General features: G+C 40.1%; 1 protein-coding gene across 6 annotated transcripts in view; it reads right to left on the reverse strand.

The window, feature by feature from the left end:
- Positions 1-15,974, reverse strand: part of ADAMTS20 (ADAM metallopeptidase with thrombospondin type 1 motif 20) — a 189,380-nt gene that overhangs the window by 109,651 nt on the left and 63,755 nt on the right. For all 6 annotated transcript variants that reach the window (XM_075930240.1, XM_075930234.1, XM_075930230.1 and 3 more), the window contains 6 exons: positions 14,117-14,241; positions 10,431-10,471; positions 9,745-9,850; positions 8,497-8,643; positions 7,125-7,266; positions 4,177-4,281 (listed from right to left, as the gene is read on the reverse strand). In XM_075930240.1, the coding sequence (XP_075786355.1) occupies positions 4,177-4,281; positions 7,125-7,266; positions 8,497-8,643; positions 9,745-9,850; positions 10,431-10,471; positions 14,117-14,241 (666 nt within the window). The remainder of the gene's footprint in view (positions 1-4,176; positions 4,282-7,124; positions 7,267-8,496; positions 8,644-9,744; positions 9,851-10,430; positions 10,472-14,116; positions 14,242-15,974) is intronic.

Consider the following 15,974-nt stretch of genomic DNA (forward strand, 5'->3'; position numbering starts at 1 on the left):
CCGTTTGCAATTCTAGGATTTGGTTCTGTTTGAAGTTATTTTCCCCCACTTTTTCAGAACTGCCAGCATTAAAAAAAGTAAGTTATTTGCTTAGCTTTACTCGTGAGCAAGTTACCTCGAAGCAAACATGTGCTCTGGCTCTAAATTCTTATCATATTACCATGATAACTTACTTTGATTTCTGAGAAAGGGAGGGAGGAAACACAAGCCATATAATACTTCCCATTATTGTATTGCATAATATTTTTTCTCAGTAGCTTATAAAAGTAATCCCAAGAAATGTGTATGTTTGAATTTAACTATTTCTCTCAAATCAGTCACTAAGAGTGTGTCTGCACTACACCCGTAGCTTGAAATAAGTTATGCAATTTAAGATACGCAAATTGTGTAGCTTATTTCAAGTCAATTTCAAAATAAACTTCTTTTGAAATTTGGTGCGGCCTACACAGCACTTATTTTGAAATAAATTGCTATTCTGAAATGTCCGTTACATCTAGTGTAACGAGGTTTACAGGGACGTCGGAATAGTGAACTTGTTATATTTCAAAATAATGAGTATGCTCAAAATACATGGAATAGCTATTTCGGGATAATTCTGGTGTCCCAAAATAGTGCTGCAGTGTAGACATAGCCTACATAGGGTATGTCTACACTGCCACCCTAGTTCGAAGTAGGGTGGCTAATGTAGGCATTCGAAGTTGCAAATGAAGCCCGGGATATTTAAATCCCAGGCTTCATTTGCAACTTCAAATGCCTACATTAGCCACCCTAGTTTGAACTAGGGTGGCAGTGTAGACATACCCATAGGCTGTGTTTACACTGGGCCACTTATTCCGGAAAATCAACCGCTTTTCCGGAATAAGCTGCGAGCTGTCTACACTGGCCCTTGAATTTCCAGAAAAGCAACGATGCTCTACTGTACAAAATCAGCCGCTATTCCGGAAAAACTATTCTGCTTCCGCTTGGGCATAAGTCCTTATTTCGGAACACTGTTCCGGAAAAGGGCCAGTGTAGACAGCCCAGTAGTCTTTTCTGGAAAAAAGCCCCGATCGTGAAAATGGCGATCGGGGCTCTTTTCCGGAAAAGCGCGTCTACATTGGCCACAGACGCTTTTCCAGAAAAAGGGCTTTTCTGGAAAAGCAGCCTGCCAATGTAGACGCTCCTTTTCCGGAAAAACTGAAAACGGAATAGTATTCCGTTTTAAGCATTTCCAGAAATTCATGCCAGTGTAGACACAGCCGTAGTGTTTTCAAGTAATACAGTATTTGTTCTTCTGCACTGTAAATTTCAGATATTCACTATAACAAATGTCCCTGCAAACTAGCAAATATTCACACTGGTAAGTCAAGTTTTATTTATTGCTCTTCTATAGTAAAGTCTCTTTGGAGCACTAAGTAGGCCATGAATTATAAAACATATATCATTCTCTGCTCCTTTGAGGGCCTGTATGCTGGTGGGATTAGAACTGGCAGATGCCGCCTCCTCCTTCCATTGATTTTCATGAATCCCAGAAGGCAAATACTAAAACCACCTGGATGGAATGGTACACAGTGTGAATATCAATGTACTGACAAGTGGGTCCCAGAGACAATAAAGCTGCTACAGCTGGACCACTGCCAAATATCAGGATTCAGAACGTAGAAGATGAAAGGGGATGAGAGGGGAGAGATTTCCATAAATTCTGGCAGAAAATCCAAGAAGTTTATTTTGCTCCTACTAAAATAATTCTTTCCTGTATCTGTTCACATTTGTTGTGTGAAGGAAGTTCACTGTGATGAAACAGAGGGAAGTGTGGACTATGCAGGAAGTTTAGAGTGGAAATGAACCAGTGTTTAAATTTTATGAAGTGATAATAGCTGAAAAGCAGAAGTTCAAAGCCTGAGATAAAGGTTTTCTTTATCCTCTGTTGAGATAGTGACTCAAACAATGCTTCATTTTACCTACTACTATTAGAGGAAATGCCACCAGTAATGACCAAATTTATCATTATTATTTTATAATTATTATTATAATAACACCATTCATGTGCTCAGCTCTGTAAATGAAAAAGCCTCTATTCCAAAGATACTGAAATCTAAAAAACTGACCCAAAGAGAAAAGGTTGCCTTCAACAACCCAAGAGCTCAGTAAAAGCAGTCTTTTCAACTCCCTTTAGGGTCTTTTGTATTAACTTTAAACCTACTTGGGATTTTTAGGAAAGTAAAACAAACAATTGATTGTCAAAATTGGCCTTCATATTACAGGATAAGACTAATTAAAATAAAAAACATATGCTAAATCTAAAAAGTGCTTTTAGGGCTAAATTATAAGGCTAAAAAAAAAGGTTTTAGGGCTAAATTAGGCCTATCAATGAGCATGCCTTACTGTTTAGAGACCAATAACTAATGGCTATCTCCTATCCCCATTAAAGGCCATGAAAACTTTCTCACTAACTTTGATGAGCACAGCAGCAGGCCGTAAGTAGGGACAAATCACACTTTCTCAGATTAATTATTGTACATTTTTTTTTATTTTTTTCAGAAGTAAAGTTCTAAATACTGTGATTATCTTCTCAATGACTAGAGAAAATTATTTTGTTTCAATGCAGTAATAACACATCAAAGAGGTTTTGTTAGGTTACATAACAAAAGTACTCTGATGTTAGTACACACACACTGGAGTAACTTAAAAATAATGATTATACACAAGGTTTAATATAAATATGATGAACTTTCATCTTTTTAAATGACTAATTCATGAAAATAGGTTAAATACTGAATACATGAATGAGGTTCAATCAGGCCAAAGTTCTACTGGTAGTTCCAAAATCACTATTTTTCTAATTTTGCAAGATGTAAGAAAATCATGAGTGTTCAGGAAATGCAGAACTTAACTTCTTAATTTGTTATTCAACATATCATATTATCAAATTCTTTATTATATACATAGTATCAAACAGAGAAAATCTGCAAAAATGCAAAGTTATTGAACTCTAGATGAGCAAATGAAAAGTAATGGCTTGTGATACACAGGAGGTCAGACTAGATAATAAGATGGGGTATGTCTACACTACCACCCTAGTTTGAACTAGGGTGGTAATGTAGTCAACCGGAGTTGCAAATGAAGCCCGGGATTTGAATTTCCCGGGGGTTATTTGCATGTTGCCGGGCGCCGCCATTTTTAAATGTCCACTAGTTCGGCTTCCTATTCCGAACTACCTGTACTCCTCATTCCACGTTGCATGAGGAGTACAGGTAGTTCAGAATAGGAAGCCTAGTCCGAACTACCTAGTTCGTTCTGCATGTAGCCGCGGGGCACGGAGTCCGAACTAGCGGACATTTAAAAATGGTGGCGCCCGGCAACATGCAAATGAAGCCCGGGAAATTCAAATCCCGGGCTTCATTTGCAACTCCGGTTGACTATATTGCCACCCTAGTTCGAACTAGGGTGGTAGTGTAGACATACCCATGCATAGGTCAATCCTAGCAGTTTCTGATGTAGGATCAGGAACTAGGCTCGCAGATCACATTATCATATCAGCCAGGGCTGGCCGACAACATTTTGGAACCTGAGGTGGGGTGCTCAAATGATGCCCCCATGCCTCCTCGCTTGGGCCAAAACTTTGAAAGGTCTCTTGTGACCTCCTTCCTCCAGCACAGCACTCCAACATCTCTGTGCAACTAGAGCAGAGAGAATACATATGCACCAGCAGCAGACACAATTTTCTACACTCTGGGTCCTAGTGGCACCCCCTACAATCTGGCACCTGAGGCAGTCGCCTCAGTTCACCTCATGGTAGGCCTGTCCCTGATATCAGCCCAGTTAAGCCTATATCCTTGGAAATTCATTTCTGGAGCATGACTGGCAGTAGAAAGTTAACAGCTTAGGAAACAACTGGTCAAGATGGTCCCTAAATTTTGGGACCACACAACTAAAAAGAAAAATGGCTGCTGTTACCAATGTGCTATCCTTATACCTGGAAATATACTGATCTGCGATCGCAATCTGATAATATTTATCTTACAACATTATATGGAGTAGCCAAACTTTGTATCTAAGATCAAGTGGGAGCGGCCCATATAATCAGTATCCAGAAGTTGCACAGAACAGGAATAGTGGTCACTAGTCTTTCTTATCCATTACTTTCATGAGTTTACCGTGTAAAAGAACTGAGAAATAGCCAAGGTTAAATCTTACCATTCCAAGACCACATTCTGTCCCATCAGCCAAAGGCATATGCTGAGTACGACAGCCCTTGTGAACTCCTTCAGAACTTGTGCACCATAAGCGTTTGCATTGTTTCTGAAAAGAAGACAAAAGTTCCTCTCATTTACTACACTCATAACATCATTTTGTGCAATGGCCTACATATGTATTTAATTTCTCTAACTGCAGGTATCTCGTAGTGTTTGCAAATAGGAGACTTCTAAAAGCTATCATTAATATATTTTTCACAAATTATGGGATAGCTCAGTGGTTTGAGCATTGGCTTGCTTAAACCCAAGATGGTGAGTTTAATCCTTGAGGGGATCATTTAGCGATCTGGGGCAAATCTGTCAGGGATGGTACTTGGTCTTGCTGTGAAGATAGGGGACTGAACTTGATAACCTTTCAAGGTCCCTTCCAGCTCTATGAGATAAGTACATCAGTGTTCCCTCTAAGCTGGGCAGCAGCACAGCTTCACAGGTGATTAATTAGCCCAGCCCAGGGCTCCATGCAGGGAGCTGACTGATGAGGTGGGGCTGATTAATTATCTGTGAAGTTTTACTGCTGTGTAGAACACTGGTCCTTATAAAATGAAAGAGGAAATTCTGCGTAAGAAAAGTAACATGGAATATTTTAATTGAACTGTCTGGATTAACAAAAATCAGTCAACTTCACATCATTATCTCATAAAAAACTAGATGTTCAGATTATTTACAACACATCATAAGGTTTGCATATAATAAACAAGTAAAGCCATTAATTACTGATTCCACATAACGGTACCAATTTATTGACAATGAGACAAATTTTAAAAGTGCCTTAGTAAGCATAAGTCTTACAGAAAATCACAAGGGCATTTGAAAACTTTATTCAGTATATACAGTAAGGCTGTGTCTACATTGGCAAGATTGGCTGTGTCTACATTGCTGTCTACACTGGCCGCGAGTATTTGCGCAAGAACACTGACTTTGTACTGTACAAAATCAGTGAAGTATGTTTTTGTACAAAATCAGTGGTTCTTGCGCAAATACTCTGATGCTCCCGCTCAGGGATAATCCCTCTTGCGCAAGTATTCTTGCGCAAGAGGGCCAGCGTAGACAGCAACGTTAATTTCTTGCGCAAGAAAGCCCGATGGCTAAAAAGGCCATCGGAGCTTTCTTGCGCAAGAAAGCGTCTACACTGGCACAGATGCTTTTGCGCAGAAGTAAATCTTTTGCGCAAAGGCACATGCCAGTATAGACGCTCTCTTGCACAAATACTTTTAACGAAAAAACTTTTCTGTTAAAAGTATTTGCGCAAAATCATGCCAGTGTAGACGCAGCCAAAGGTAGTAGTTCTGCCTGCAGACTCAATCCTCAATTGTCACCAAACTAAATTTAGTTGTCCTCAAAAGAATGAACAGGCAAAAATTACTTTAACCACATTTGGTGGTCCTCAATTCTAATTCAACCTCTGGTGTAAATTATCATTGATTACAATGGAATTATTGCACATTTGGCATATAGTGCAGCGTTTCTCAAACTGTGGGTCCCGACCCCCCGGGGGGGTCGCAAGCAACTTAGAGGGGGATCACAAACAAATTAGAAGGGGTTCATGAGCAATGGAGAGGGGGGTCGCGAGCAACTGAGAAGTGGGTCGCGGTATCACAAGTTTGAGAACCCCTGATTTAGTGTTTAAAAAATTGAGTGATTTCACAGTAACAGAGTTAATGAGTCACATTATACAGTTGTAAGTGAGAAAATCTAAAAATTAAATGGATATAGGTGTTTAATTTTATAGATTACATAGTTTTAAAAGTTATAACATTTTTTTAAAAAATAGTATTGCACACAATATTATACTGTTTGGATATGTGGAACATAGATCTGATCCAAAGTCCAATGATATCTGGGGCCCATTTTCAGGAATTTTGGTTGGGGGTGCGTTTTTTGTAAATGTGGACCACAAGGGTGCAAACCTCTCCCCCCCTCCCCCCATGGTCTGTCAGGTAAGTGTGCTCCAGCCAGCTGAGAGAAGACAGGAGTGGTGCGCTGCTCGAGCCTCCCTCCCCATGTTCTGGCTGGCCAGGAGAATGCTGGGGCTGATTCCCTCCCTCCACCTGACCCAGAAGCGACTCCCACCTAAGGATGTTAAAATGCGGTTAACTGACTAGTCGACGGAATTTAATTGACTAGTCAATAGGCACTTCAGCATGACTCTGGGCTGCACGTATGTGCCTGCTTTGAAATGCACAAGAGTCCCCAGTGGGGGCTCTTGTGCATTTCAAAGCCATGGAGCCTGGAGTCAGTGGGGGACTCAAAGTCCCCCGATGACCCCAGGCTGCATGCTGCTAGGAGCCTGTGGTCGGCTGAGGACTCCCCAGCTGACCCTGGGCTCTGTGCAGCACTTCCCCGGTACTCGCCACAGGTTCTGGGGAAGTGCCACGCAGAGCCTGGGATAGCTGGGGAGTCCCCAGCTGACCCTGGGTTCCACTGCCCCCTTTGAAACACAGCCTCCGTAGAATAGCTGTCATTTTGAAATTATTTTGAAATAACAGGGTTGCTGTGTAGACACTCACTTTGTTATTTTGTAATAACACCACTGTGTAGACATGCCCTAAGAAAAAAATATGGAATAACACATCTATGTAAATTCAGATTTCCTGCAACAGTCATCGCATGCATAAATGCACACATCTAAACCACCTTATTCCACTTGCTCTTTAATGCCACAGAAAAATCTCCTAGAATTTTGAATGACCAAGCTTTTCACTGAAGTTTCTTATTCTCTATAGTGCTGTTTTTTTTTTTAAATTCTTCCACATGCTTAAGGGAGAAAAAATCAATTTAAGTATAAAGAGTCTGTGGAATTTCATTTCAATTTTAAAGAAACTGCAAAAAATATTTTTCAATAAGTATTAAATAAATATTAAAGATAGGTTTCTGCATTGTGTGGCTTACCAGATAGGGGCATACTTGTGACCCAGGACCAAACATAAGTTCACATTGCTTGTTGACATCATACATTGATCCAGGCAGCTGTGATGAAAGAGCATATATTCTTCCGTTTGGTTTGTCAAGAAGGCATTCCCCATAACCTGTACTGTTATAAAATTTACAGAATGTAAATTATTTGTTTTTATTCAACTTTTACAAAATGTATAACTTTGGAGATAAAACCACTTTGTGATTATATGATTAATGTAAAACACTAATTAATTGATTTGGGGGGCAGTTATTAGAGTATTGACATATGCATAACTTCCAATGAAGTAAGTTGTGGGTTTGCACATATATTTAGCTACCCTTCTATACTACCACACCAGTGCAACAACAAACATAAAACTTCCAAATAAACCATAAGAGATAGACAGTTGTTAAAATTTTAGTATGCTGTACCAGCCCATACTGTGCCACTTCACCTCTGACTGAAAAAAAACCTGTTACCGGAAAAGAAAAGTTTAAAAGGAAAAATATAATTGTATCCAACAATTCATTTTAAAAATAAGCTTTTCATAAAAAGAGGAGGGTTTGCATTTTACTCTAGATACACCATGTTAAATAGATTTATGTACTTGATGGTGCTGTCCAGGCTGTGATCCTGAAAAGACTGAAGCATATCCTTAATATGCTGTGAGAAATTCAACTGAAGTCATGAAACTACTCACAGTAAAGAAAGATAAGCACCTGCAACAGGCTTTAGAGGACTGAGAACTACTTTTCTAAGAATGAATGTTAAAATATTACACTGTTCAGTAAGGGTACGTCTAAACTACATGCCTCCGTCGATGGAGGCATGTAGATTTGTGTATTCAAAAAAGGGAAATGAAGCCGCGATTAAAATAATTGCGGCTTCATTTAAATTTACATGGCTGCCGCGCTGAGCCGACAAACAGCTGATCAGCTGTTTGTCGGCTCTGGGCGCTAGTCTGGACACTCCCCTGTCAAAATGAAAGCCTTTTATCGACATCCCCTGTAAACCTCATCCTACGAGGCATAAGGGGGATGTCGATAAAAGGCTTTCAGGTCGGCACGTCGCGTCCAGACTAGCGCCTTCATTTCCCTTTGCCTATCTGTCTAATCTACATGCCAAATCGCGGCTTCATTTCCCTTTGCCTATCTGTCTAATCTACATGCCTCCATCGACGAAGGCATGTAGTCTAGACACACCCTAATTGAAAAGCAACTAACTCTATGGCAATATAGCATATGAAAAATACAAAGGAACACAGATTACTTTTAAAACAGCATGTAAGTCATATTTAAGCAATGTTTTTTAAATAGTTTCAAGAAATTAAGTTGGAAAAACAGACTACATTATGTTGAAACTTACTCAAGAAACTCAGTGATGTATTTCTGACTGCATTTTGACCAGGTCCAAGGACTTGTGTGGTAATTTAAAGTTGGGGCCATTACATGGTACTGATGTTTTATTCCAGCTTCTTTACACTTAAAGCTATCGTCATGGGGTATATTAAATCTAAAAAATTAAAAAAAAAACCCACCCCAAAACAAATTAAGTTAAAATTCATTTAAGTTTACTTTATAACATCACCAGAAGCAGCGGTGGCAGAAAGATATGGCAAGTGACCAGCATGTAGTTTTAGACAAACAGTTTATCCACCATACCATATAAATTAATAAACAAGATATAAATAATATATGCTCCCATACACACACCTTCATTGTGACTACAAGATACACAAAGCCCAGCATTATCATATTTATGCAACTAGCAAATTGCAATATTTTGCTCTTTGAATTGAAGCACTGTGGCTAAATGAAAATGAAAGGCATCACCAATTCATAAGCTGGCTTCTAGGCTGTGAAATGCCATCATCACCTAAACTGTGGCATGCCTCACAGACCCAGAGCAGGACGTGGCTTTTTACTTCAATGTGTTACTTCATGACATCATGTGTTGATCTTAGCTTCCTCTCATATTTTTAAAAAGGAATTTCTATTTGCTTGTGTTTTCCTATAGTATTCTAAAATGGGATGAAAACATTTAAGAATATTTCTAAGTTATATTAACAACTTGTATTTACTTAAACTGACGTTATTTATTAAGGACTAGATTGTGGTTAGGGTAATAACTGAGGCTAACCTGGACCCCACCCCAAGCTCTCTGAATGGCATCATTAGACCTCTTCTAGTGACAGCTGTAGACACAAGGAATGAACAGAGGTTCTTGCAGCCAGGGCTCTCCACAGCCACTTTGAGCTGATGTATGGAGAGAGACAGAGGCACCGTTTTATTCTGGAAGATGTGCTTTAGTCAAAACAAGGTATTGGGCTCAGGACAGGGATAAAAGGGTTTAATTTAGTGACCAGTAACATACAGGATGTCAAACTATATGATCTAATGGTCCCCTCTGGCCTTAAATCATGAATCTATTACCTCTAACTGTTGGCCAGTAGAGGGGGCAAGATGCAAGGGGGCAGGGAGAATGCTGTGTCCCACAAAGGGCTTTAGCAGATTATTTGCTCTCAGAGCAAGAGGGAAAACCAGGGGAAATGAGACACAAATTAAAAGAAAAAAGAAATCTAAACATTTATTCTGTTGGGAAATATATACTTACACGTGTCCAAGTTCATGTGCTATAGTAAATGCAGCACTTAATCCATTTTCTTCACTTATAGAACAGCTGCGCAGTGGGTCACACATTGTACCCAGTTCTGCTAAGCCTGAAAAATTGAATGTTAATATAGAAGTCTATCAGCAAAATATTCACGTAGAAATACTGACTATACAAATATTAAAAGCAATAAGTAGACCTGTGGCACCTTAGAGACTTACAAAAATATATGGAATCATGAGTTTTCATGGCTAAGACCCATTTCATCAGATGAGTTTGAGTAGAAATAACAGAAACAAAGATATATATAACAGCAAAAGAAGTATTTGTCAATTGTAGGACACATGTTAATGAGGCTAATTAAGTGGGCTGGATATGTCCCATTCATAACTTTTGATGTGAAAATGCAGATGTTAAAAGCAGGGAATTGGGATATTACGAGGTACATATTTAAAGTAATGCCTAAGGGATATAGCCAGAGACACACAAATTAAGCACCTATCTTGATCCAGAAAATCATCCCAGGAATATATACAAAAGGCAAGGTTACATTACCAAGGATGCAGTATCATAAAGGTCAACATTCTAAAATGTGCATTGGAAACTTACATTTACAGTATGATTTCCTCACATCTGTAATTATTTTACAAGTTCTCTTAAAGATATTATACTGACTTAAAGTAGCTTACCTAAAGTATCACACTTCTCTCTAGCTCTGCAGATATCTTCCCTTAAAGAAAAAGATTTTATTTGAAAATACTGTAATATCCAAACCAGAATCCAATATTTTATTCCAACAAAAAACACATAAGGCCACGTCCTCAGCTCTATAAACTGATATAGCTGTATTGTCTTCAATGGAGATACATTGCTTTAAACCAGATGTGGATATGATTCATAATGTTTAATATTTAAATGTATACATCTGTTTTAAATTTTTGTAAACAAGCTAATTTAAACTCAACAGATTTAGCCCTTGCTATCACTGTCTCTCAAACTTGCATTGAGCAAGAAACCTAAATACTAAGTCCCATATCTCCAAAGATACGTAGGTTGGTACCCAAGTCCTGTTTTTATGTGCAGCTGCAACCCACAAAACTCCTTTTTCTTGGCTGCTGCCTAACCCTACGCACATTTAAGCTCACTCAGGCTATGTCTACACTGGCAGGGATTTTTTTGGCAGAAGATATGCAAATCATACTCTCATTTGCATATCTTCTGCTGATCCTCTTTGCAGAAGAGGTTTTGCCACTAAAAAGCCCCATGCAGATGGGGCCATTTCTCGGAAAAAAATCCTTTTTTGCAAGATCCTGTAAACCTCATTTTTTGAAGAATAAGGGATCTTGTGAAAAAGGAGGTTTTTTTCCAACAAATGGCCCCGTCTACACAGGGCTTTTTAGCGGCAAAACCTCTTCTGCAAAAAGAATTGGCAGAAGATATGGAAATGAGAGCGAGATTTGCATATCTTTTGCTGAAAAAAACCCAGCAGTGTAGACATAGCCTCAGGCTACGTCTACACTGCAGGGTTTTTGTGCAAAAACAGCCATTTTTGCCCAAAAAAAGCCCACGAAGTGTCCACACCTCGAGCGCATTTTTGAGAAAGAAAATTTACAGTAAATCAAAAGAACAGAGGGGGTTTTGCAGTGTAGCAAATCCTCTTTCTACGAGCAATAACTCCTTTTTACGCCAGAGTTCTTGTGCAAAAAGGTGTGTGTGGATGGGCAACAGGGCTTTTTTGTGCAAAAAGAGCCAACAGAAAAAAGCACATGTGCTTTGGTGGCTATTCTGTGAATAGCAATCAGAGTTTCCTTTCAAGAGAGCATCCATGCAGTCTGGATGCTCTCTTGCACAAAAGCACATTGCTTTTGCGATGCACTTTTGTAGTGTGGACGTGCTCTTGCGCAAGAAGTTTTTGCAGAAGATATCTCCCACAAAAAGTTTCTTGTGAAAGAAGCCTGTAGTGTAGACGTAGCCTCAGTGCCTACATTTTTGTAGTAAAAGTGTACCTACATTCCTTCCTCTGAGCTTGCTCACTTCAACCTCACTCTAAGCCTCTGGATACCCACCTTCTGCCTCAGTGCCAGAGCAATCCATGAGCTCAGAAGAGATGTGGTCACCTGCGCAAGTCTGCCTGTGGACCCAATCCAGTAGGCAAGCTCAGAGGCCACCTGACTGCACACAGAACAAGGTAGGAAAGGACAGATGATAGACCTACTTTATAACCTTTAGACCAGTGTTTTAAGAATGCACCTAGGATGTGGGAACAGGTCAAGTCCTCCTCACTCCCATCCAATCTGACAGGAAGGGATTTGAACAGGATCTTCCACCTCTCAGGTCAGTGTCCTAACAAATGGGCTATAAATTCATCCCCACTCTGTTTTTGCCTGCAAATAACATTTGATTATTTATTTATGTATTTAATTAAAGTGAAACAGCTTCAAGAGGACAGAGTAAGGAAAACCCACATTAGAATATTCTATGGCCTAGTGACTAGGCCACTCACCTGAGAGATAAGAAACTCTTTTCAAATCTCTTCTCATCAAGCAAAGAGAGGAATTGAACCAATTGTCTCCTACATTTGGGGTAACTATGCTAACCACTGGGATAGAATTTATGAGAGTTTCTTCCCAGCTGTTTGGCATCAAATTAAGCAGCCTCTGAGTATACCTACTGGACTGGGTTTCACCTGTGACTTATGCAGAAAGACACCTATCCTGCCCCCCTTTGGTGATTGCTAGCAAAGCTAGGGACCTCCCTGCAGTCCAAATTGAGGTGCTGAATTCAATAAGGGTGCATCTACACAGCATGGCTTAGTTCAAAATGAGCTACACAAACTTAGCTACATCAATTGTGCAGTTTATTTTGAAATAGCTTATTTCGAAATTGGGAGTGTCTACACAGCAGTTATTTTGAAATAGAGCACTCTTCTTCTGACTTCCCTTACTCCTCGTACAATGAGGGATGCAAGAGTCAAAGTAAGGAGTCCTCCAGCTTGACAGCATTTCGACATCATTTCTGAATAACTGCCTGCTGTGTAGACACGGACTAAGTTATTTCGAAATAACACTAGTTATTTCGAAATAATGCTGCTGTGTAGATGTACCCTAAGAGGGGAGGGGCAGGATGGGTCTTAACATGTATCATTCTTGTTGGCTGGCTTAAGCAGGTTCCCACCTACTATGCTGGCTTTGTTGATCACATTCTAAAGGACCTCTCCATCCCCATTCATTGTAAAGGAGGCTAGAGGCCTAACTCCAGTTCTATGGCTCACAGTGCTGTTCCTACGGTTTTCTACAAGGCTAAAAAGTTAAATGTTATGACACTCAGCATCACAACACCTACGTCCTTTCGTGAATCTCAGGCTATGCTATTTCGCTGGAGGGTTCAAAATTCAGAGGAAGCATAAAAATGCTGCTGAAAATTGGGCAGTTTTGTTCTGGGAATTTAAAACTGCCATAAGCAGAGCAGCCAACAACACTACCGAAATAAGGAAATACAATTCAGTACAAGATCCAAATGAAACTTTTTTTCCAGAGGATATAAAACAAGGTTTAAATATCAGAGTAACTGAAAGAAAAAACAGGGAGGATATATCTTTTATGCTTGAACATTAGAAAGACAGAGATAAGTGGTTATAGGAGGAATATAAATTAAATGTAATGCTTTCCCCAGTAAAGTATTTATTAATTTTATACATTTCATCCAAAAGTAGACAATCAGTGCAATGGATTCCATGAATGATATTGATTCAGTTCAGCGCCCTAGCACTGACTGAAATGTATTGGTACAGTGGGTAGAACCTTCATTTCATCACATGACAAATTCAGGGGTGATCAGCTGGCTAGCTACCAACACGACATTGTTATTGTAAATTTTCATGGATTTTTTCTCTGTAGTGTCAGTATACACCTAAACTTGAGCTAAAGGTGTTGTTTCCATCTCAGGTAAATCTATGCACACTAACTGTGATTGAGCCAGCACACTACAAATGGAAGCATCACTGCAGAGGGGCAGGTGGCAGGATGGGCTATCCATCAGAGAAAGTACTGAGAGTCCTGGGCAAGATCGTATTCAGGCAGCTAGCCAATCCTATCACCTCTACCACCATGGTTACACTTTTTATTTTTAGCATGCCAATTCAAGCTACAGTGCATACATCTACCTAAGCTGGGAACTATACCTTCAACTCAAATATTTTTCAAGTATAAAACATTTAATTTGATTTCACTGTTTGATTTCACTGGTTAATTTTACTGTTGATTTCTTAATTTACTTCAATTAACTTTGAATTATTTCAATGCAACAGTTGAAAAGGTCAGAAACAAGAAACTGTTACTCATCTGACCTAGTTCAATAATTGTGACTGATGCTATACCTTGTAATAAGAACAGCAGTATCATGATGGGAAGGGTGAGCATCATCCAGAATGTTCTGTGTTTGTTGCCATAAACAAAAATTACGAAGAGTGGTAGCTGCATTAAAACTGACGGTTGGTCCTTCCTGTACAGGAAATTGCCAAGACACAACAAAGTCGGTGATACACATTCACTTGCAAAAATTCAGGCATGTGGGATCCAATTCTGCAAGCTGATCTGTGTGGGTGAACAGCAGTGAATGGAGCTCCATACAGGAGTCCACCCACATATATCAACTTGTATAATCAGAGCCTTAATTTGGCTAGTAATCAGTCAGACAGCAATGTAACCAGTCTTTTAGATCAGTAAGGGTATGTCTACACTCGCCCCCTACTTCGAAGTAGGGAGGTAAATGAAGCATACCGAAGTTGCAAATCAAGCCCGGGATTTAAATATCCCACGTTTGATTTGCATGTTCCTGGCCGGTCGCCATTTTAGAAATTCACTAGCCCGGAGTAACTGCCCGCATCTACACACGGCCATGAAACGGGAGTCCGATTTAAAGCCCCTAATTCGAATTAACTGGTAAACCTCATTGCAGGAGGAATACCAGCTAATTCAAGTTAGGTTTACTGCAGAGTGTGGCTGCAGTAATACCATGTTGACAGAGGAATGAGGGCGTTCTGGAAGGAGTTTGACTAGGGATGTTAGATAGCCGGTAATAGAATAGTCGAGTAACCACACTCCCGTTTCACTGCCACATGTAGACGCGGGCAGTTACTCCAGGCTAGTGAATTTCTAAAATGGCGACCGGCTGGGAACATGCAAACCAAGTGCGGGATATTTAAATCCTACGTCATATACTGATTACATAGACACTACTAGAAAAACATAAATGACAAATCATGAAAGCATATATTTTAAAAATTCAGATCTGTGTTATGCACACTATCATGGACTAATACAATTTATAAAATCTAATTTGTGTTTATGTTTTTCAATTTCACACAAGTTTGACAATTAAACTTCACAGGTCTTATGAAAAAAGACAGTTACCTGTTTTGTAACTGGTGTTCTTCGAGATGTGTTGCTCATGTACATTCAACATAGGTGTGTGTGCCTGCCACATGCACTGGTGCTGGAAGTTTTCCCCTAAGCAGTACCCATGGGGTCCAGGGCCCCAGCGCCCCCTGGAGTGATGAATGCATGCCATACTATAAAGAGCATCCCCAACCCCTTGCCAGAACTCTGACAAAAGGGAGAAGAGTGGGAGGTTGAATGGACAAGAGCAATACATCTCAAAGAACACCAGTTACAGAGCAAGTAATTGTCTTTTCTTCTTCTTCCAGTGCTTGCTCATGTCCATGCAACATAGGTGACAGTGTCTGTGGAGGTGGGTAGGAGTTATGAGAATGCAGACTGCAGTACAGCCCTGCCAAACTCAGCATCATCCCTGGCCTGCTGAGTGATGGCATAATGAGACATGAATGTATGTACCAACGACCACGTCACTGCTTGACAAATGTCCTGGATCGGGACATGAGCAGTAAGGTAAGAGTGTGAGGAAGTCTGAGCTCTGGTGGAGTTGGACCCCTGGCAACTCGTAGCACAGGTGAATACAGGAAGTGATCTATTTGGACAGTTGCTGGGAAGAAATCGGGGAACCCATCCCACACACCGCATAGGCCACGAAAAGCTACGTGGATCTGAGAAAATCACATGTTTTTTCCAGGTAAAAGTATGTGACGACACCTCTCCTCATTGTTCGCATGAGGCCTGGGGTACAAGACCAGTAGAAAAATGTCCTACTCCATAGGGAACGTGGAGACCACCTTAGGGAGAAAGGCCAGATGAGGCCACAGCTGGACCTTGTCCTTG

This window comes from Pelodiscus sinensis, chromosome 1 (assembly GCF_049634645.1).
Source record: "Pelodiscus sinensis isolate JC-2024 chromosome 1, ASM4963464v1, whole genome shotgun sequence".
Taxonomy (NCBI): domain Eukaryota; kingdom Metazoa; phylum Chordata; order Testudines; family Trionychidae; genus Pelodiscus; species Pelodiscus sinensis.